We start from the raw sequence: 23,997 nt of genomic DNA on the forward strand, positions 1-23,997 counted from the left end.
TGGATAGATTCAATGAATTCTTAGATTTGAACAAAAAATATTTTTAGTTTTTGTATTCTACATGGCACTTGTTTGGGGAAAATAGAACGTGTGTCTCTGTGTGTATGCACATGTGTACATTCATACATGCAGTAAGATGATAAAGGAGTCTTCATAGTGATGCAGTAAGATAGATAAAGGAGTCTTCATAGTGAGGGTTTGATCTTTGCTTTAAAGAAATGGTAAGTTTTGTGTTGTTTTTTTAAGTGAAGAAGGTAGTAGGAAATTCCAGATAAGGGCCTATTTTGAACAGAGGCAGCATGGTGATAGGAACTTGGGCTGGAATAGAAGTTTCTTATAGGTAAAGCTGAAGAGGTAAGTTTGGAGAAGAGAAACTATTAGGGACTTTTCAGAGCCAGGCTAAGAATAATGGATTTCTGTTTATGCTGTGCACTGTGAAAACCACTTACAATATTTGAGTGGGGGTTTGTAAAATTGGTTTAGAAAGATTATGTAAATTGCATTACCTAGGAGATCTTTGACTTTAAATAATTTATAATTTCAGTTTCTAATGTCTGTTGTAGAGAGATATTAAGGGTTCATGATTTTTAAAATTTTGGTAGAGATAGACATTTGAGTTGCATATACTGTGCCTCTGAGGAACTTAGCTTAGTGATAGTGAGTTTGGGAGGTGTACAAGTTAAGGATATGGGGGAGTTGGAGACTGAAGATCCTGAAATCATTGTGGGCTCATTCATTCAGTACAATTTATTGAGTGTCTGCCATATCCTTGGCAGAATTTTCAGTGCTTCGTGAACAAAACAAAATATCTGGTCCTCTTAGAATTTAATTTCTAGTGGTGTCTTGCTTACTTCAAGTGGAGACATCATTCTATTTGATTTATATAAAGTAACATGTTTGTTCTTCTATAAGGTAGATAAGGTATTATTTCCATTTTACACTTGAAATAAAAGGCTTAAGAGAAGTTTCTAATTTGCTCATTGTTACACAGCAGAGAGAAATTATGGGGTTGATGGATTCACATGCTGCATGCAGTTTGCTTCCAGAGTCTACATTTTTTAAAAATAGCTTTTTCTTCCCCATTTCATAGAGGCTCACAGTAATGATTACCCAAATCAAAGGTGCTTAAGGTTCCAGAAAAGGGAGAACAGGTGACATCATTTATTTTCCTCCATTATGGAAGGAGAGAATTAATTTTTGGTCAGTGAGGAGAGGTAGTAAGTAGCAGAGGCATGAGGCAAAGTGAAATTGGTTAAATGTGCGAAGCTGCAAATATATGTTGGCAAAGAAGGAATCCTAAGGAAGTGTCAGAAGTTTTGTGACTGAAGTTTTGTGAGTAGATTTGTTTGGATGAAAGAATTTTTTGCTTTAAGATATGTTAAATTTAGGAGATACAGGATCATTCTTAGGAGAGAGGTTAGAACTAGATTTGTGAATTAAGACTTACTGCCATAGATTTGACATTTTAAGGGAAGCTAATGATGCTTGGTATTTAACTTCTGATAATTTGAGATTATTGGCCTGGAGCTCTGCCATTTCATGCTTGTGTTTTTGGGAGTTTTTTGTTTTGTTTTGTTTTATTTTTTGTTTGTTTGTTTTTAATAGGAATGTTGCAAGAAATGGATTCTAGACCTGATGAATTATGTGGGGCTAAACAGTTAAAAGATCATATGTTGAATGATTATACTGTTTCTCAGGATAGCAGAGAAGAATCTCTAAAATTATTTTTAGTTATTAGTATTAGTGAGAAACAGACAAATGTGATTTGGAATGTTGAGACACTAATTTCCTACTTAATTGATGATGTTAGTATTACCAGAAAGTGATAGAACCTTTTATGTTTTTCAGAATAACTTTTTGCACATTTAATTATGTTGTGGGTTTATATTCAGTCCAGGAGCTATAGTAATGAAAGTAGATCTTCAGTAGATCATGTCCCAGTGTGGAATGTCATTAGGGGACCAAAAATGATTGGGACTAGAATTCTGGAGGTCTCTCATCAGGAGCTGCTCAGGTATTTGAGTAATAAAGACTTCTGCAGAGTGAAAGGGGAGGAAATTTTTAAAATATCAGTATTTGCTATTTTATTCCTTCTTGGATGAATCAATTTTTGATACTGCTTTCCAGCCATCAAAGGCATATATTGCCAGTGCAGAGGCTAATCCTCTTGTCCCCAAGGTACTTATGCAACACAACTTTGTATTCATAACTTGTTTTTTAATTTTAACTTGCCATTGAATCCCCTTTTCTTGCCAAATCTTCAGTGAAGATACCCATTAAATCCCATTTTCCAGAGTAGCATTTTTGCTACTGTCTGGAGAAATCCAGAATAATTTCTCACCCCTCTCCTCTTTCTTCCTTTCTTTCCTTTCCTTCTTTTCCTTTTCCTTTCTTCTTTCTTTCTTTCTTTCTTTCTTTCTTTCTTTCTTTCTTTCTTCTTTCTTTTCTTTTCTTTTCTTTTCTTTTCTTTTCTTTTCCTTTCTTTTCCTTTTCTTTTCTTTTCTTTTCTTTTCTTTTCTTTTCTTTTCTTTTCTTTTCTTTTCTTTTCTTTTCTTTTCTTTTCTTTTCTTTTCTTTTCTTTCTTTTTTTAAAGATTTTATTTATTTATTCATGAAAGACACAGAGAGAGAGAGGCAGAGACACAGGCAGAAGGAGAAGCAGGCTCCATGCAGGGAGCCCGACGTGGGACTCGATCCTGGATCCCCAGGATCATACCCCAGGCCGAAGGCGGTGCTAAACCGCTGGGCCACTGGCGCTGCCCCTCTTTCCTGTTTCTAATGTATAAAATGATTGAGATTTCAAAGGGTAAATGAATTTAATAATAGTAGAATCTTTAGCTAGGGATATATCCTCTAGTGATTTATTTATCAATAATCCTGTATAATCTTTACATCTTAATGAGAAAGATTTTTTTGTTTTAAGTTTAGTTCCAACTATAGATCTTAAGCCTTTGATGCAACCATACAGTCATTATGCTTTCCACTGTCTACCAGGTACTGTCAGATTCATGTCACACTGATGACTTTTTTTTAGGAATAACTGGGAAAGTTCTGCATTAGAATTAAAATTCTCTTTAAAAAATTATTACAGGCGTACCTCTGTGGGTTTAGTTTCATACCACTGCAGTAAAGCTCATTTGGCATTTAAAGTGAGTCAAATGAATTTTGGTTTCTCAGTGCATATAAAAGTCATGTTTACGCCATATTGTTGTCTACTAAGTGTGCAATAGCGTTATATCTAAAAAAACAATGTACATACCTTAATTAAAGAATACTTATTGCAAAAAAAAATGCTAACCATTGCTGAGCTTTCACCAAGTTGGAAGCAGTCATCCCAGATCACTATAACAAATAAAATAAAATTGAAAAGGTTTGCAATTTTGCAAGAATTGCCAGAACATGACAGAGACACAAAGTGAGCAAGTGCTATTGGAAAATGGCACCAATAGATTTGTTCAACACAGGGTTGCCATAGATCTTCAGTTGGTAAAAAACGGCAGTATCTGAAGCGCAATAAAACAAGGTATGCCTGTATACTGGGCAAATGTTGGAACCTTTAAGTGATAGAAGGCAGATACAAAAAGCCACTTGTTATTGTGTGATTGCAACTGTATGAAACATTCAGAATAGGCCAAATCACAAGAGAAAGAAAGCAAATTAGTGGGAACCAGGGACTTTGGGGGAGGGGAGAAATAGGGAGTGACTGCTTAATGGGTACGGGTTTCCTTTTGCAGTGATGAAAATGTTCTGAACTGGATAATGGTGATGGTTGCATATCACTGCGAATGTTCTAAAAGCCACTGAATGATACCTTCCCAAATGGTTAAAATGGTAAATTTTATGTTATGTGTATTTTACCACAGTAAAAAATATATTGATGTAGTGATTGTCTATTTTATGTTGATGCTATATTATGGTTTCTGATCTCACAAGTTATTAACTGTTTGTGAAAACTTTATCTTCTGTTATGTTTTGTTTAGGTAAAATGATCCATTCTATGGTAGCTCATTTGGATGCTGTTACAAGTTTAGCAGTAGATCCTAATGGAATCTATCTGATGTCTGGAAGTAAGTCTGAACTTCTATACTGCCACAAGCTTTATTAAAAGAATTGTTCCTCAATAATATACTTTATTTGTTCTTTTATTACAGGCCATGACTGTTCTATTAGATTGTGGAATTTGGACAGCAAGACATGTGTGCAAGAAATAACAGCACATAGGAAGAAATTAGATGAATCGATTTATGATGTAGCTTTCCATCCATCAAAAGCATATATTGCCAGTGCAGGGGCTGATGCCCTTGCCAAAGTATTTGTGTGAACCAACAAAAACATCTTACAACAGATTTGCTTGAACAGAAAGAGGGTCTGCATCACTGCCATCAGAAAGGTTACTGATATGACACTACGTGTGATCTGCCTGGTGAAGGCTATTTGAGGCAGGCATAAATTGATGGAAATCACATCTTAATGTCAGGCTCATTAATTTAATTGTAATTACTGTATCTCGTGGGACAAATAAAAAGGACTCCATTAATTGTGGCCTGTACTGGATATGAACTGAGCGTATGTCTGTTTTTTAGGTATCTTTAAGCCAATGTGGAGTCTGATCTTACACAAAAGACTTTTATTTTGGACTCTGTGTGCTGCCTTAGGGTTAGGAATGTGGTGCTCTTGTTGGGGGGGAAGTGAGCTCCAAGAGTAGCTTTTTTTCATCTCTTAGTGATTTTCTGTTTATCAGTTGAATGCCACAGATTCCCTTTTAAACTTATTTTGCTTTAAAAAAAAAAAAAAGAAAATTTAACTTAAAATATTTTAGCATTAGTTGCACAAAATGTTTGGATAAAATTCTAGTTTTTATAAGTCTTTTTATATATTTAGCCTGTCACAACAGTGCTCAAGATTGTATTGAAGTTTTTCTGCATTATACAACCCTAAAACACAGAGATCTCACTGACCCGCTGCCGTGTAACCACACTTTTTCCTTCTTTTGCCTAATACAGCTCAGCTAAGTCCTTCCATAAAGATGCTAAATCACCTTCATCATCACATAATTGTCTTCATATAAACCAAGGACTATTAAGTGTATTAAAATGAAACAGTGGGGTTTAGTACTCCAAATGAACTCTTTAAAAAGAAAAAAAAAACGAACTAATCTTGGCATCCTATCACTATGTGATATTTTGTACATCTTACTGTATTTACAAGTTTATTTATCAAGGATTATCCATCTTGCTAATAGCCTATTATTTATTTCACTTTTTGTTGGTCTTTATATCCTTTTATTAATGTGCTAAAGAAACCTGTATATCTATTTTGGGACTCTTTGAATAGTCTAAAATAGACTAAAAATGGAATATTTTATAGTTTAAGTTACAAATCAAGGTGATTCCCCCCAGATGCATAACTTGGTTTACCATGATTCCAAACAAAAACTATCTTGTTTAAAAATATTTGGAGTAAAATTTTATTTGCATTACAAATAGGATACAAAAATAGTTGAATCAGGATACAGAAATTTGCTGTGTTTGGACTAGTTATCCCTGTTTTATTTTTTCAGATGTGCTTAATTTTATGGTGTAACTAAAGATTTTGTTTGTGTAATGCATGATTAAGACAATAAAGTATTTTTTCTAGTCTTCCAAAAACTTTTCTGATCAGTTTGCGAGTTTTGATGAGTTTTGTAAGGTTTTTGTTTTACAAACTATGAATCAGCAAATTTTTAAGATTGTACCACATAGCAAACGTACAGCTGTTGAAAAATAATGTATATAAAATGCATATAATAAATATTAAATTGTGTACCTGTATGTTACTGTTGGCTACATTATTTTGTGTTGAATAATAAAGTGCAATACTTTGCTCTCCATCATTAAACTAGGAAATGGAGATGATTTTTCAATGAGTCCTTCATTTTTATGCTGTTTTGTTAAACTTTGTATTGTTTGTTGAGACTCTTAATAAGATTAGAACAGTCAACACTAGTAAGAATGACTTTCTAAGTATTTCACCCCATTTGGGAATTTGAAAAAATCTTCTATTAAAATAAAATAATTCACAGTAACCAAAAAAAGAAAAAAAAAAGTGGAGATCCAGTTTTAAATTGTTTCCTTAAACATTCTATTTGTTAAATCTGGATTTCAGTTAATAGTGTTGTCATTCCTATCTAGCCATACCTGTTTCCACAAAAAAGCAGAGAATAAACTGGATTACTCATTAATTAAAAGCTGTCTATATAAATTATATTAGGTATTAGTATCTTGAAACTTTTTCCTTCAACAAGGTAATATCCTTTTTCTTTGAAGAATATTTCAAATGGAATTAGAAGGTAACATTAAAAAACTTACATGACAGAATTATGTTTGCCTACTGCAAAAAATAATTACATTGTGTGTACATTGAGAAATTGTGTCTTCTACCATAAAAATCCTAGTGTCAATTTTAGTCATTGCTGGTGAAACACTAAAATTTTTCAGAAGTTTCCTTAAAGTAGATTTTTTTGTTTTCTGAAACTTCAACTTAATGAACAAAATAAAATAAGAGGCATATTTTCTTCTTGGTTTTGGAAATAACAGTTTTTTCCAAAGCTAATGTGGTTTCTGGCAGCTATTCAAAACCAGTGCATTACTGTTTAACTGAAATGTGATTATCATCATTGCAGTACATACATACGTGTATGTACTGAGGTGTACTGCATCACCTCTTGGGATGTATTAAAACTGAAATGAATAAAAATTAGTATATATGTTTATTTTTCTCTTTGGTTGTATTTTTCTCTATTAAGCATTTGGAAGAGACTACAGGCAGGATGCAAAAACCAAGTCTCGTTTTGCATGCTCCCATTTGTGACTTAATGAAGAATTATGTAGATTCGTTTAATTATGAAATGGTAGTTTGTAAAGTTTAAGAATATTTTTATATACAAACTTTAATATGACTTTCTCAATATTTAATCATTCTGCCTTTTTCATACTTTATTTTCATGTACTCTTCTCACATATCAATTTAAGTTACCACTAACGAGCATCTCATTTAACACCTTAAGTGTTATAAATAGCCTAGCATATTTGAAATTTAGGCATGCCTGCTAAAGTTGGATTGTAATACAAATACATCTTTTTAAAAATCCTCTTTTATTCATTTTTGGTGACACTTTATCTTATTTACTTATACAAAATAATTGATGGTAACTTAATAAAGTGGTCGTTTCTGCTCCTAGTGCTCTTTAAGTCAATCAGAGTGTTAGTCTCCTTGGTTCCTCAGATGCCTCAGGACTTTGTCCTTTATGAAATTACCTCCTTTAAAAATGCTTTTGATGTTTGGAGGCTGGGTTTTCATTTAAGCTTAGTTTTTCATTAAAATTTCCTTAATTAAGCTTGAACTAATTTTTCAGGGAGTGGCATTCTCAGCTAAGAATTTGTGATCTGTTTATTGAGGGAAAACGTTAAACCCATTTTTGCTTAATGAAAATTCTTCTTGTGACATGAATCATTCATATTTGGGCCCCAGTTTATTGTCTTCCCATACCCCATTTTGTCAAATTTTTATGTTATGTTAAAGACCATTTCGGCCTTTCCAATATATGGCCCTTCCGTTTGTTTTACACAGCCTGTAAAATTGTTAGACTCAAAAGATTTAATGGAGGGCAGCCCGGGTGGTTCAGTGGTTTAGTACTGCCTTCAGCCCGGGGCGGGATACTGGAGACCGGGGATTAAGTCCCATGTTGGACTCCCTGCATGGAGCCTGCTTCTCCCTCTCCCTGTGTCTACCTCTCTCTCTCTCTCTCTGGTCACTCATTAATAAATAAATAAAATCTTTTAAAAAAAATTTAGTGGAGTACACGTGTTAATTCTAAAACAGTTAACACCTTTTTAAGATCAACTTGTAAATTGTTTCAGATAGGATCAGTGTATATGTGAAGGGAGATGGTGTGCACAGGTGGATGTGGGAGAGGAAAGGTCCTCTCTGTAAAGAAGATAAGCCACATGGGATGACAATACCTCTTCTCTCTATCTGAAGGGAGAGCTCTTGGTGAGGTAACAACAGTTATATTAAGGGAGTTCACTTTTCAAGAACCAACAAGCATATTTAATAATGTTAAATAGTATAAATTAACATTTTTGTTGAACTAACCAAAAGCATCTCATGCTGTTTAACTTAGTCGTGGCTGTGTAGAATGCCTAGAACAGTAGACATTCAATAAGTAATTGAATAAATTTAAGAAAAAATTCAGAATTGGTCTTTCTGCATTAAATAGTGAATACAGGATTTTTCACATGTCCCAGCAATAGATACGTGGAATAATAAAAGTAAAGCAGCTTAGAATAATAGTCACTAACAGTTTTATTGCTTAAATAAGTCAGACTATAATATTTTTTCCTGCAGTTCTACCTTTAATGTTTTTCCTCAGAGCCAAATGTTTACAAGTAGTAAGTAAAAATTTACCAACTTAGCTTTCTTTTCAGCACATGGATGACTTTTAGAGTATAAGCCAAATATATCTATACACATATAAAATTAAGGTTATAAATAGAAAAATACCAAGCATTCCTGTTATCTTGTTCAGTGTGATATATCAGTTATGCTATTATGAAAATACACTACAAAGGAAATGATACTTAATTCCCTTCCACTTCATAATTATAACTTTTTTAATATATTAACAACGTTTTAAGACATCTATTGGGGCAAAATACTTAACATTTAAACTGAATTAAAGAACTATTTAATTTTCCTTATTTAATACAGAATGATTAGAGAAGGAATGTTGCTTTTGTTCTGAGCATCATAGTCTTATTGAACTATGGAATTTGCATCTCTACATTTAATTTGCATTTTAGAATTATTAAGATTTAGATGCATGATATCTCCTCTTTCCTGAGTTTCTAAGGGTCATGATTATGAAGCCTTGGCAGTGTTTAACAATTCTAAATTGTCAGAAGGTTGTAGCTTTAAATGAATGCTTATTTGCTTGAAATAGCTGTTGGCATTTTTAATATAAGAGTTTTGCATCTGATCCTAGTATGCTATATAGTATTTTGGTATTATGAGAAAATGACATTTTCTATCTTCTTGCACTTTTTCTTTCAGTTGCCAAATTGTCACCATTATTGCTGGGATTCCAAGAAATCTCTACAAATGCCTCTGATGACATCGGAAACAATTGGTTCTAATCCTGTGAATTCCCTTGTGAAGAAAGCATGTGACTCCTTTGGTTTAGAGGCCATATCTTTCAGGTCATCCAAAGGTGCCCAAGCCACACCAACAGAGAAGATGGTGATACCTACAATGAAAATATTTTTAAGTGAAGTAAAATCAAGTTCCAGCTTATATATAAAATCAGGTGTAAATATTTTTCATGAATTAGTTCATAATGGTAGAGGAAACTCTCTAATGTCCAAAAAACAATCTCCACCAAGTGGTTAGGTAGGCTTTAACAGTCATTGAGATGAGAATGGCTAAACAGTTGGGTCAAAAACAACCTTTGCCACCAGTATAATTTACCATATTAACAGATGAATCACATGATAACTGGCAAGTTTTTGATACCCTGAAAAACATCTTTAAAAAAAAATAATACTACAAAAAAAATAATAAATAAATAATAAATAAAAAAACCCTACATGGGCAGCCCAGGTGGTTCAGCGGCTTAGCGCCACCTGCAGCCCAGGGTGTGATCCTGGAGACCTGGGATCAAGTCCCACGTCAGGCTTCCTGCATGGAGCCTGTTTCTCCCTCTGCCTGTGTCTCTGCCTCTCTCTCTCTCTCTCTCTCTCTCTCTCTCTCTCTCATAAATAAATAAAATTTAAAAAAAAAATTAAAACTACAATAGGGGCACCTGGGTGACTCAGTAGTTGAGTGCCTGCCTTTGGCTCAGGTCATGATCCCAGGGTCCTGGGATAGAGTCCCTCATTGGGCTCCCCAGAGGGAGCCTGCTTCTCCCTCTGCCTATGTCTGCCTCTCTCTCTGTGTCTCATAAATAAACTACAATAACATTCTTAGTGAAATGGTGAAAACTTCCTGAGAATGGGCTACCTGTCCTCACTACAGTTAATCATTTTACTGGAGTTATAGACAATGTAACTGCATGAAAGAATGGCACAAAATTTGGGATACATAAATGGAAGTTTTCTAAGGCTACTGCATTGTCAGGGATGGCAACTAGGCTTCTGTGAATAATGAGAATTCTTCCATTTGGATGTGTAGGTTACATTGGCAAATTTGCCAGTAGTCAGCATCTAACCCCTAATCCCAAAGCAAAAATCTAGTGATAAAAGCAGTCAAAGAGAAAGGTGAAGCTGGAATAATTTATCCTAGTTACACACTGAGGCATAACATTGCGTTCCCATGTGCTATATAGAAAGAAGGCTTTTACTCAACTACGTTTTGGTTAGGGTGATAACAAGCATTGGTTTGTCATCCCAAGTGTGGTAGTTTTTTAGCAGATTCTTCATGTACCCTACCATCTTTTCTTTTGGGTGAAATTCCCTATAGAGTGTTTCTCTTCTATTTAAGACTTCATCCCCCTTCTAGTGGTATTCAGTGCTCAGAGTTGTGAATATTTAAGATATAAATCAGGTTGAGTTTATATAAAAGCTCCTTGAAACAATTTCTGGTTTATCACCGCCAGTCAATACTCCTCTCCCCTAACAGAAGTAAAGTTCTCCCCACAGTTTTCCTTACTTGTAGATTGAATTCAAGCTCAGAATCATTAGCTCAGACCCAATATATAATTATGGCTTAAAAAAATAAAAAAAGTTAGGGCCTAGCTCTGTAAGCCTAACTTGTATTCTGGCTTTTGTTAACTTTGACCTCATGATCACTAAAGGATAATTTTCATGAAAATGGTGTGCCCCAAACCCTCTGAAGTTCAACTAATTACATAGGGAAGATATATTTGAGTTAATCTAGTTCATTTAATTCAGTGTAAATCTAAGCCCGCTAACCATAAATTAGTTCAGTAAGCAATTATATTTTTAAAAATTTACAAGAGCGAGTGACACAGTGTATGCATAAATGGGGAGAAGGGCAGAGGGAGAAAAACCCTCAAGCAAACTCCCCGTGGAACGCGCAGCCCCTTGTGGGGCTTGATCCTATAACTGAGATCATGACCTGAGCCGAAAACAAGAGTTGCAGACTTAACCGATTGAGCTACCCAGGTGCTCCTGTAAGCTACATTTTTAAGAATGACAGCAAGCAGGTCTTTGATCTGGATTAGCTGCTGATGTATAAAATAACCCAGATGTATACAAATAAGCCAATGTATAGCTTAAATGGCATGTATCAGTTCTCTACCCACTAAATGACAGTATTCCACCAATATAAAAGTACATAAGTGAAAAAAAAAAGTACATAAGTGCATTAAAACGTGCTAATAAGTATCAAAGGAAAAAGGTGAAGTCATTGGGAACTAAATAGGGAAAAGAACGTATGTAGGAGTATAGAAAAACGCAAGGTTGCTAATTCCCCTCTCCCAAGTTAGCGTTTTGCTTTTTAGGTATTATTGGACTGCAATCACTCAGTTTCATCCCCGGAAAGGGAATGCTAGCTTTTTGTTGCCCTATTTGATCTCAGCAACACATTATGCTAATATTTTCAGGAACAAGTGGGCTTTGCCAAAAGTAATATTAAGGTTGGGGTAAGGGAGAAAGAAGACCTCTTTATACCCTTTTACAACAGCAGAGTGTGTTTTTATTATCTCAAGAAGAAAAAGTAAAAAGGAAATTTAGATGGAATAGAATTAAAGTCTACTGGTGACCTTATCATCTAAGAAAATTCATGCCAGACTCAAAACTACTAAAAAAAGGATTAATTATCAAATAGATTCATGGTAAATTATGATAAACTGTGATTTTGGGGGGGACATATTCCAAGTTTGAGCCAAACATAAGCACTTGTAACATGTTTCCTTGACATATGACATGATTCTCATGGCAATTCTCCCAATAATACAGACTGCCTGGGTTTGAATACTGGCCTCACCACTTGCTAGCTATGTGGTTTTGAGGAAATTTGTTTCTTTGTCCATATAATGAGATTCATAGGGCTGGTTTAACAATTAAGTCAGCTAATACTGGGTAAAGCTCTTTGAACAATACCATAATGTGTTTGTTCAATAAAATAAATGCCTAAGTTTATATTTACAAAACTTACAGAACCCCTCCGTTCCCTACCCAAAGGACAAGAACCTTACCTGCATCATGTGCAGCAGCAGCAGGACCTCGAACATCATCATAGGACTGTCCATCTGTGACAATTACCAAGAAGTTCTTGTTGGGGCTATCCCTCACGGGACCAAACACATTTCTAACCGTGAAGGAGATGGCATCACCTGTAGCTGTTCCACCACTCATGTAGCGAATGTTTCTGATAACAGCTAGGACATTCTCTTTGGTGCTATAATCAGTGAAACTGAATTCTGTGCGCTGATCATAGGTGAACTGTACAGCAGCTATCTTGGCACCAATGTCTGAGATTTCAAAAGTCTTGGCTATGTTGGAAACAAATTCAAGCATGAGGCGAAAATTACTGTCTCCAACACTGCTAGAGCCATCAATTAGAAAGGCAATGTTCACTGAGTTGTAACAGGTCTTGCTGCACATCATTTGCTCATGACTGCAGAGTTTCTGTACCAGAGGCTTTACATATTTTGTGGTGCCAAACCAATTAGGCATGTGGTAAGAGAAGAAGCCATTATTCCGACAGACAGCCTATAGGTGAGACATAAAATTATTTCTTCTTAAAAATTATAGAATGTTTTTATAGTTTTTTTTTAAATGTTTCTATCTTGACTGTTCAAAGTTAATCCAGGTAAGGGCCAGTCAGCACTATGCCTTGGGGCCCAAAACTAAATCACTACTGTAACATAAGACACCTTCACCTCCTTACCTTGTCAATAAACGCAACATCCTGAACCATCCCCAGCTCCTCAGGGATAGGCTTGGCCACAGAAACTATAAATACATTGACACCGAATTCTCTGGCCACGATGCCTGCTTCCTCAATGTCATCAGAAGGCCAGCCATCAATAAATACCACCACCACTTTGGGGATCCCTCTTCTTACTCCAGTGTCGGCTGTGAAGAATTTCTGGGCAGTATGCTTCAAGGCTTTTCCTAGGTTTGAAAAAGAAGTAAGCTGGAACAGCACCACTGCTCAAATGATATCTCTATTTCCCCGTACCAACTTAAAGCCACCAAAAGTTTAAGAATTTAACTTACATAGAACTTAGTTCTCTAATCCATCAGGCTTTTTTTTTTTTTTTTTTTTTTTTTTGCTTCACAACCCACATGACTTCCCCCATTACCTCCCAGAAGCCTTATATTTCCTTATCGTACATCAATCAGTCAGAAACACAACTGATTCCCACTACTGTACTTTTGCTATCTATCCCTTAGTGACTGACTAGTACCACTAAAGACACAGAACAAGAAATGTCCCTTCAGAGGTCTATAGTGCCTCTCTAGCTCTTTCTGCATTTGTTAAATCAGTCTGTTGATCTTTGCTTCTTTTTAACATGCTGAACAGGGCCTTCTCTAAAGCGGCTATCTGTCCTACCCAATATAAGGATAATAAAGCACAATTCTTTTTTTGTGTTTTAAACAGCACTATTAATGAGCACTTTGGTATATTTTCCATTATAAATTGAGTATCTTAGATGATCAAGTACAAACCTAGTCAAGATTTCAGTGTCAGGAGGAAGAGTTTCACATCTGCTTATATAAAATAGCCTAATGCTGTTCTGCATGTCTGATCACTCATAACCCTCTCCTCTATTACATCCCAGATGCCAAAGTCTACTTACCTGTATTGGAATTACCCCCTCTGAAACCCACTTCCTTTATGGCAAACAAAACATCTTTGGGTGATGTAAAGTTTTTCAAGTAAAATTCTATTTTGGGATGTTCACTAAGTGGAAAAATGAAAAAATGTTACCTAGGGAGAACTGGAAAGGTAAAACAAGCAACATTATATACCTTAGAAAAAAAGTCTTTAAATCAGACAATGCCTAAGTTTCTTTCTTAATTCTGTAGTATGCAGTCAATTAAGGTATTGCCTCCTCATGTGAATTTTAAGGCCTCTTGCAGAAATGTACCAAAAACCATTGCTACCTTGGTTTATTTTATTCTGGGTAATATGCTAAATACATATTACACATATCATTTCATTATAACTTCACAAGGCAGAAACTATTATCCTTACTACATAAATGACGAAACTGAGGCTCAGAATATTTAGGTAACTTGTCCAACAAAACATATCTGTACTTCATATTCAGGTTTGTCTGGTTCCAGAGTCCATGCCTAAACTATATGGTGCCCCTGAAAACAGGCCTGGCCCAGAGCACCACTTCATGGAAATCTGCAGAGTTGGGCAGCAGAGAGTTGGAAGGAGGCTGGGTGTGAGGCTAGATCTGTTCCAGTGCGAGACTCTGGAAGTACTCAACAGTGTCTGTCTATAAAATAATCAGGTTTCTGGTCAGAAGAGAGGCAATGTCAAGGACACTGGGATTAACATTTTAAAATTGAGAAGGTACAAGAAAATAAAACTGAAGTATTACAATATTTCTGTTATAATGATATTGACATCCTAATGTATATTATAAGATCTGGGACTTTATTTATTTTAGATTTTATTTAGTCATCAGAGACACAGAGAGAGAGGCACAGAGAGAAGCAGGCTCCCTGGGAGGAGCCTGATGTGGGACTTGATTCCAGGGCCCCAGGATCACAACCGGAGCCAAAGGCAGATGCTCAACCACTGAGCCACCCAGGTGCTGCAGGGATTTTCCATATTTAATAGTAAAAGGATTTCAGCTCATTTTTATCACTGCTCTGTTCTTTAGAGACCATGCTGAGTAAAAACAGTTAAAGCACCATTTGTTGTGTTTAGTTTTTAGATAAGTCAGTATTTCATTAAGTGCAACATTTTAAGATCTCAGTATTATCAGTTGCCACTAAGTCAAGAATTTTGAGGGACAAGTATAGCACTGGTTGTATTTCTGTATATCTGGTGGAATGCTAGGTCACAAAATCAGATATTATGGGTTGATAACCTTTTCATTTTATTTTTATTTTTTTATTTTTTTTAAAGATTTTATTTATTTATTCATAGAAACACAGAGAGAGAATGAGAGGCAGAGATACAGGCAGAGGGAGAAGCAGGCCCCATGCAGAGAGCCCGATGTGGGACCTGATCAAGGGTCTCCAGGATCACGCCCTGGGCTGCAGGTGGTGCTAAACTGCTGCGCCACTGAGGCTGCCCAACCTTTTCATTTTAATGGTAACTTTTCAACTATCTAAATTGTGGATGAGATTTAGTCTTGTTTTTGCATCCTTAATGATATGTTCTGTTTTTCTGCCTAAATATAAACTCTTTTTTTTTTTAATAAACTCTTGATATAGTTTATTTTGGTGTTCTTCCTAAAATATGAAAACTATAATCCAAGAAGTTTATAGAGAAGCTTGTCTTTGAGACTACAAGATAGTGTAGCTTTCATTTTGAAAAAGAATTGGATACAAAGTGCAAGGAAAAAAATTAAGAAGAAAGGTACTGAGGGGAATTTACCCCCTGGGATGTTAAAATGAACACTAAAGCTACAATTATCAAAAAATTGTAGGAAATATGTAAAATTAGCTTATAGATCAAGGAAACTGACTTGCCTAAACTTGTATATAAAATTGATAAATCAGGGATCCCTGGGTGGCGCAGCGGTTTGGCGCCTGCCTTTGGCCCAGGGCGCGATCCTGGAGACCCAGGATCGAATCCCACATCAGGCTCCCGGTGCATGGAGCCTGCTTCTCCCTCCACCTGTGTCTCTGCCTCTCTCTCTCTCTCTGTGACTATCATAAATAAATAAAAATTAAAAAAAATAAAATAAAATAAAATTGATAAATCAATGGAATAAGAAGCTCATTTGTTTTAAAGGTGTGGGAAAATAGTTAAATTATGTAGAAAACAAAGTTAAATTCTCATACCAAAAAAATCTATCTAAATTAAGAACCAGTTGTTAAAAATAACAAATGAAATAGACATTAATATTTGTTGTACTGGTGCTACACTCACACACTGCTAATAGCAGTTTAAACTGGATCAGCTTTCTAGAAAGCAATTTAACTTTGTATCAGAAGTCTTAAAAATGTCAGAACCTTTTGATACAAATCTCACTTTTAGGAATCTAGTCTAATGAACTAATCAAAGATGGCACAAGGATGACATAAGGATGTTAATCACAATGTAATACGTAATGGTTAAAAAAACAATGGTTAAGCAAATAATCATGCAAAGGAACATTATAAAACTTTTTTTTAAGAGCGTGTGCATGAGCGGGGGGTGAGTAGTTGGGTAGGGGAGGTGGGGCAGGGAGAGAGAGAATCTTAAGTAGGCTCCATACCCAGCATGGGGCCCACATGGGGCTGGATCTCACAACCCTGAGATCATGACCTGAGCTGAAATCAAGAGTCAGATGCTTAACTGACTGAGACACCCAGGCACCCCAAACATCATTTTTTGAAAAGTAGTTTTCATCTGGTAAAATGCTCAAAATACTAAGGGATGAAAAAATAGGACATGAGATATTTTTTTAGTTGGAGCTTTTGAAAAAGCAATACACATATGTAGAAGGGTAGGGGATAGGCAAAATGGGTGAGGAAGAGTGGGAGTTGCAGGTTTCCAGGTGTGAAATAAAATATACAGCATAAAGAATGTAGTCATTTGCATGTAATAGGATCCTATGGAGACAAATGGTAGCTACACTTACAGTAAGCATAGAGTAACATACAGAAATGTTGAATCACTATGCTGTACACCTGAATCTAATGTAACATTGTGTGTCAACTATACTTCAATTATACACACAGGTACAAAAGATTAATCAGTGGCTTAAGAGTCTGCCTTCAGCTCAAGTCATGATCCCAGGGTCTTGGAATTGAGCCCCATGTCAGTCTCCCTGCTTAGTGGGGAGTCTGCTTCTCCCTCTCCCTACACCCTTCTCTCCAGTCATTCTCTCTCTCTCTCTCTCTCTCTCTCTCAAATAAATGAATAAAATATTTTTTAAAATAAAGGGGGTTATAAAACATTTTATAGTGATTATCTCTGAGGGGCATATTTGGGAAATTGGTTTTCTTTCTTGTACTCTACATGTTTTTCAAGCTTTCTAGAGTGAGCATATTATAATCCTAAAAGCCATCAACATTATTTTTAAATGAATAAAATTTAAGAGGTTGAGCTTCAGATCTCCAAGGAACTATGGGAAATGTCTAAAAGAATGACAGAATAGGGAGGAGGAACAGACCTATTACTTTTTTTGGCAAAGAGGAATTGGGAATTGAGTAGAGTGTATGTACAGAGGTAATTAGTATGAGCAACAAAACCTTTTAGTCTACCTTCCGGTCCTCAAATAGCATATAATTCTCAATCTTTTTATTCCAGAAAGGAAGCACTTAGACTTACCTAGTCTGCTTAGGCAATCTTAAATCCTTTATTTATAGTATGGGAACTCAGACTGTCCACAACTCAGTATGTGTATATGGAACTAAAATGCATGTATCCACTAAAAGGATTGATCATTTATCATCAAGTCTCCAGCCACTTTAAATAAGATTGGTACCTGGCTTGAACAAGGCCCACATGTGGTCCTTCTGTTCCAATTCCCAACATTAGAGCCACTTTGCCAACAAAATTCTTCTGTAGATTAAATCGGCGCTGCCCAATATTGAAACTTCCATCAATCAGAAATGCAATGTCTGCTTTACAGTCTGTAAATACCCAAACAAGTCTTTCTGTTAGCAGTTACAAGAGGAGGGAGGAAAGGGGAGAGAATGTTATTTTCCTCAATGGATATATGGACTCTTACCTTTATTGCCAGTTTTCTTTTCAGGTGTTTTCTTCAGTCGTTTACCTGAAACAAAGGAAGCCCTTGGCCTTAGTAAAAGGAAGACAGTTTCATAGCAAGAAGTCCACATGGGGTAAAGCTAATGACAAAGGAGTATCATTCTTTAAAATACTTGTTTTTAAAAAATTTATTTCCTAAAAACATTTTTTTCTCACAATTTTCTGGATGGGGAAGCAATGTCCCAGCAAAGAAACAAGTCAGAACTGTTGTAGGCCTATATATTTGATATGCCACTAATCCAGGACTTGATATCTCAAAACCACAGTTGAGGCAGGACTGGAAACTAGAGTTAGATTCTAATGTTCCTAATTTATTTGACTTTAAAACTGCCACAATATTAGGAAAGGAGATCCCTGGCTATATGTTAAAATGGACACATACTAATTACTTTTTTTCATATGGCAACTAGGAGGTTCCAGTTTTACTTTGTTCAGTTTCTAGGCATGGGATTTATCTAATCAGACAGAAATAGCACTTCAAGAGAATGTCTGGGAGCAGAGTTTATAACTGAAAATATAAAAAGGAAAGGAATTTGAAATATAAAATGTTTCTCTATGTAATACACTAGTAAACTTAAGATATTTGTTTTGTCGGCTTTAAAAATTTTTTTAAAGATTTTATTTGAGGGCACCTGGGTGGTTCAGTCACTTAAACCTCTGCCTTTGGCTCAGGTCGTGATCTGGAGATCCTCAGATCAAGCCGCATGTTGGGCTCTCTGCTCAGCAGGGAGTCTGCTTCCTTCTCTCTCTCTCTCTCTCTCTCAAATAAATAAATAAAATCTTATTTGAGAAAGCAAAAGAGAGAGTGAGAGAGAGAGAGAGCATGAGCAGGGGAGGGGCAGAGGGAGAGGAAGAAGCAGGCTTCCTGCTGAGTGCAAACTCAATGGGGGTTGGGGGGGTGGGGGAACCTTGAGATCCTGACCTGAGCTGAGGTCAGATGCTTAGCTGACTGAGCCGCCCAGGCACCCATGTTTTGTGTGTAACATCAGTTTCCTTTTGAAAGCTATCAATAAATTTATTTTTAATTTCCAAATGCTGTGCCAGATGGCAAGGAGATAACTTCCATATTTCATACCTGTTGGTGGACGTGCTGTGGACACGGCTTGTCCTGTGGCTTCCTGGGTACCACTTTTTCCTTCTGTTAAAATAAAGAAAAGACTATTTTTTTTCCTCTTCTTTCTTTACCATCAAAGCATAATGAATCTAATTTAGGGGTCTCTAGGATGATAAATGTAATTGATGATAAATATAATTGAGTGATGGCAATTGCATGAGTACTTGCTTCATGCTAGTTTCAAAGAACCAAAATGGGTTCTTATGTATTAAATCAGATCTTAAAAAGGATCACCAAAAATGAATTCACATTCATTTTTATTCACCAGTTTTTTGATTCAGTGTTATGTGGTAAAAGTCAGGGAATTCTGATTACAGACAATGCAAGTTTATTTGTTTGTTTTTCTTTCTTTCTTTTTTAAAGTAGGCTCCACACCCAGCATGGAGCCCAACATGGGGCTTGAACTCAGGATCATGAGACCAGGCCTGGAGCTGAAATTAAGAGTCAGATGCTTAACTGACTGAGTCTTTGCCTGTCCAGTCCAGTCCCCTGACTGTAACCTTTAGTTGATTCCTTTGAGTCTTGATTGCAGGCTTTTCCATCAGAGTCTAAGAGGTTGGATTAAGAAAAGCATAAAACTTTTTTTTTGGGGGGTGGTGGTGGTGAGGAAATATTTACACAAAAGTAAGAATAATATAATTGTACCTACTTGTCACTGTGAAAGAAGCAGACCATCTGGAAAGTGTCTGAGACTGAATGCCATTGGCAACTACTGAGGAATAGTTTTCTCGACCTGGTAGGCTGTATATTCGCACAGGTCCCCCTGAGTTGCTGATTACTCCCCTGCAACACAGAAAAACAACTGATATTGTACCCACGCTTTTTCAGGAGTACCTGACTGACTTACAGAACCATGTTCCGATTAATCAAGAAAATAGTTCATTGGGGAAGATATATAAGGATGCTGCCAGCCTTTTTAAAAACTAGCTTGCACAGGTACAAAACCTGCCTGGGAAAAATGGTTTTGTGCTGTCAAACTTCTTAAATGTTGATAGGAACATACCTGTAGGATCCTGTTCCCTACAGCTCAGAGATTCAGAGTTAATAGCACCAAATGATTTTCTTAGTTTTCTAAGGTACTTTTATGTCCTTGGACTTCATTTTAAATAAAAGTCTTGGGTGCCTGGGTGGCTCAGTGGTTGAGTGTCTGCCTTTGGCTCAGGTCCTGATCCCGGGGTCCTGGGATCAAGTCCCACATCAGGCTCCTCACCGGGAGTCTGCATCTTCCTCTGCCTGTGTCTCTGCCTCTCTCTGTGTGTCTCTCATGAATAAATCTTTGGGAAAAAAAAAAAAAGTCTTGCAAGATAGCAGAGTGGGTGATGAATATGGGCTCTGGAAGCACACCTGGGCTTTCAGTTCCAGCTCTGGCACTTGCTAACAGCGGCAAGATAGTTGGCAACACTCCTGAGTTCAGTTTCCTCAACTATAAAATTGAATAAAATTGTACCTACTCTGTACAATTGTAGGGTTGTCATGGAAGTTAAAACAATGTCCAGCACACAGTAAAAACACTAATATATTGCATGATTAGGAATTTCTAAAATCACATGGATCTAGCTATCAAGAAGTCATAAAATTTGCCTTTAGTCAGAAAGCTTCCTTTGTATAGCCGGTGCTTCAAGGATACCCACGAAAACCTTAAAAATGTATCTATGTTCTATGGCCAATATTGGAATCAAAAGAACGAAGCTGAGGAGGTCCATTTGGCTAAAAAGGGAAAGGATATCATCACACTTGGATTTCTCCCTCTTTGGCATGTTTCAGCTTACCTGTGGACAGCTGCACCACATATGCTTGATACAGACGCATACACTATGTTCCCAAACACAGAGAATTCCTCAAGAGAGCAGCCTCCTGGGCAAAGGACATCTGCTTTCTCTTTCCTGATGTCCAGTCCTCGGGTAAAGCATGTGATAGCAATGGGAACTGAAGAGAAAGGAAGGCATGTAATGACATTCTTAGGATTATGAGGGGAGTAAAATGGGGTGGGAACTGGGGGTTTATCTCCCTACTAATTTCTACACTTCCTCTTAAGAATATTAAGGTATGTATGGTTCCACACCATTCCAAATTTTAGCTACCCAAAAACCAGTTGTCCAATTTAATCTAGTCCTCAACCACTACAAAGCCTATTGGAAGAATTTTCTCAGTTCTTAACAGTTTGGGAATACATAATTAGAAATAGAACTAGAAAATTGATATTAGTCATTCACCATTTATTAATTCTTCTAGAAATACAAAATCTCAATTGTAATAATGAGCCTTGTCTCATGGACCTTCACCAGACCTACCTCAGAGCACCACAGCATGCACAACAGTCAATAAGAGAAAAGCATAAAAGTTCAAAGTATCATGGTGTTTCTCTCCTCAAACCACCAGAGACACTAAATGTGTAACAATGAAAGACTGCCTTTATTTTCTAAGATGTAAATCACTCAACGTATATGGTGTACAGTTTTTGTAAGATTTTAATTTTACAATCATTTCTCAATAGAGTTATGGTCAAATACAAATTATGGTATATTACTTTTTAAGTGGTTTTAACTTGTATATCTTTTGTGCCTGTAACTATCTTAGATATTTGGCTAATTTTAAGTGGTTTTGTTAAAGTATTAATGATGCCAGCTGTCAGCACAGTAAGAACTAATAAATGGATTTGGGGAAAAAAAACCAACAAAACGAAACAAAAAAAACTGGACACAGTTGCCTAAGGTAAAGATATTAAATCTGAGCTGAGCCTGTGAGGAACATCTTCCATTTTTTTCTTTCTTTTTTAAGTACGCTGCACACTGGGCATGCAGCCCAAAGCAGGGTTTGAACTCACCATCCTGAGATCAAGATCTGAGCTGAGGGACACCTGGGTGGCTCAGTAGTTGAACATCTGCCTCCCTTTGTGTATGTCTCTGCCTCTCTCTGTGTGTCTCTCATGAATAAAATAAAATTAAAAAAACAAAAAGAAGACCTGAGCTGAGATCAAGAGTTGGACATTTAACTGACTGAGCCACACAGGTGCCCCAATGAAAAACATTTTCATAGACACGCACGAAACTTTCAAGGTCCCACCCTTTGCTTTTGGAGGACCATTTATACCAGTTTTCCTCTAGATGCAGGGCCTTAATATCTTAATTTAAGGAAGCCAGTAAAAAGATGTTTCACTTTACAAAATGTCATGTAAACAAACAAAAATGTCGTGTAGCTCAATCACCCCTTTTACAGGTGCATAAATTAAAACCAGGGGGTTAATTTGCCCCAGGTCGCACAGCCCAACTCCTGCAGGACAGGAAACAAGGAAGTTAGTCTCTTGGAAGTGAAGCACTTTTATCCGAATAGAACCTGCTTATTTCTGCTCCAAATCTGTCAGTCCGAAGTCGGTTCTGGGGGCTTCTCCCTGACACCGCGGGCAGCCGGAGGCTGGTGTGCCCCTCGGAGGGACCCGAGAATACTCCCCTGCCTTGATCTTGACGCCGATGCTCGGCTGCGGTGCCTCCCGCGGTGTGACCGTGGGTCGGGGACGCTTCCTTCTCCGCGTCTTGGGAAGAACGTCCCCATCGGATACCGGGCCCCCTCGCGTGGGAGACAGGGGTAAGCTGGAGTGGACACGCTGTGGGTATGGAGGGTGTGCGGGCAGCGGCTCCGAGCCGGGCGCCCTCGGTGCGGTCCCGCCGCCCAGGCCCAGGGCTCGGCGTGGGCGCGCTCCTGCCCGCCGCCCAGCCCCTCCCAGCGCTGGGACCCAGTCCCGCTGGCCCGACACGGGAGCCCGCGACTCACCGGCTCCGTCGCTGCCCGCAGGCCCCGGCAGCAGCAGCAGCAGACAGACACCTGCGAAAGAGGACAGCGCGACGGCTGGCTGCAGCCCCCACCCCGCTCGGTGCGACGGGAGCGGTCGGGGCGCGTACCCACCGAGGCCGAGGACCGGGATCCAGGCTGCCGACATGGTCGAGGGGCTGCGAGGGCCTGGGAGACACGGAGGATGCGAGGGAGGCTCCTGGGAACCGAGGGGCCCCTCGTCCCCGCCACCCTGCGCTCGCCCTCCCCCTGGGGGCCCGCACCCCTCGGAAACCCAGGGGCGGCGGCGGGGAGAGGTGACCCCGGAGGCCGCTGCCCCGGAGAGGGCGCCTCGCTGCGGGCCACGCTCCGGCTGCAGATCGAGCCAAACGCGGCGTCGTGTGCAACCGCGGCCCGGGGCAGGGGAGCGGATCGCGGCCGAGAGCCGCTGGGACGACGGCGCAGAGCCTCGGACAGGCAGGCGGGCGCCCAGCACCCGCTCGCCCGCCGCGGGACGCCCGGGGGCGCGCACCTGAGTCGGCTGCGCCCGGCTGCACCCGAGTGCGGAGAGCGCGACCCCCGCCGCGGCTATAAAGGCGGCGCCGCGCGCACGAGCTCCGCGCGGGGAGGGGGCGGGGCGGCGAGGAGGGGCGGGGCGGGGCGGGGCGGGGCGGCGAGGAGGGGCGGGGCGGGCGGCGAGGCGGGCGGGGCGTCGGAGCGGCGGGGAGCGGCGCGGCCGGCCTCACGGGGTGCGGAGGGCCGGGCGCACGCGCGGCTCCCGACCGCGAAGCTGCGGCCGTGGGGGGACCCGGGCTCCGCGCTGGCGGAGGCCGCCGGCCGCGCAGGGGGTCGTGCGCCCCGGGAGACCTGCCGGGTCCACGCGGCCTCGGGAGCGAAGTGCCCACCTCGAGCTCCCGTGGGAACGCAGTTCCTCCTTGTGCGGTGAAAGCGCCCTGGGTTTGGCAGACGCGTGCCCGCGTCTTTAGAGACCCTGTCAACTGATCGGCCATTCCTTCGGCCTTAGGGACCAGCCTTCGACGTGGTTTCTGCAGGAATCGGCTTTCCCCCGCGGGGCTCCGTGGACTGTAACGGGTGAGCGCCCCCGGCCCGAGGGCTCCTGCCGCGCTGCGCTGCCTCTGCGGTCCCAGGCCTGGGGTCTGTGGTGACTGCGCGGAGCCTCAGACTGGTCCTGCGGCCTCGCTCGTCCTGGTAACCTTCAACAGGTGG

The 23,997-nt window shown here is 39.0% G+C and overlaps 2 protein-coding genes across 4 annotated transcripts in view; one reads left to right on the forward strand and one right to left on the reverse strand.

Annotated features, from left to right (window-relative positions):
* The window catches only part of STRN3 (striatin 3), a 115,312-nt gene extending 109,503 nt beyond the window's left edge, over positions 1-5,809 (forward strand). For all 3 annotated transcript variants that reach the window (XM_041758279.1, XM_041758278.1, XM_041758280.1), the window contains 2 exons: positions 3,980-4,066; positions 4,151-5,809. In XM_041758279.1, the coding sequence (XP_041614213.1) occupies positions 3,980-4,066; positions 4,151-4,320 (257 nt within the window). In that variant the 3' untranslated portion in view covers positions 4,321-5,809. The remainder of the gene's footprint in view (positions 1-3,979; positions 4,067-4,150) is intronic.
* A 2,515-nt stretch (positions 5,810-8,324) lies between these two features.
* Positions 8,325-23,400, reverse strand: COCH (cochlin). The gene is made up of 12 exons (XM_041758281.1): positions 23,303-23,400; positions 22,906-22,959; positions 22,774-22,824; positions 20,775-20,931; positions 19,655-19,788; positions 18,967-19,029; positions 17,854-17,898; positions 17,608-17,755; positions 13,804-13,907; positions 12,888-13,114; positions 12,193-12,709; positions 8,325-9,282 (listed from the first exon to the last, which is right to left on the reverse strand). Exons 2-12 carry the CDS (start codon positions 22,937-22,939, stop codon positions 9,107-9,109), a joined length of 1,656 nt encoding a protein of 551 aa, XP_041614215.1. The 5' UTR covers positions 22,940-22,959; positions 23,303-23,400; the 3' UTR covers positions 8,325-9,106.
* Positions 23,401-23,997: the final 597 nt, after the last annotated feature.

The sequence above is a fragment of the Vulpes lagopus genome, chromosome 6 (assembly GCF_018345385.1).
Source record: "Vulpes lagopus strain Blue_001 chromosome 6, ASM1834538v1, whole genome shotgun sequence".
Classification (NCBI taxonomy): domain Eukaryota; kingdom Metazoa; phylum Chordata; class Mammalia; order Carnivora; family Canidae; genus Vulpes; species Vulpes lagopus.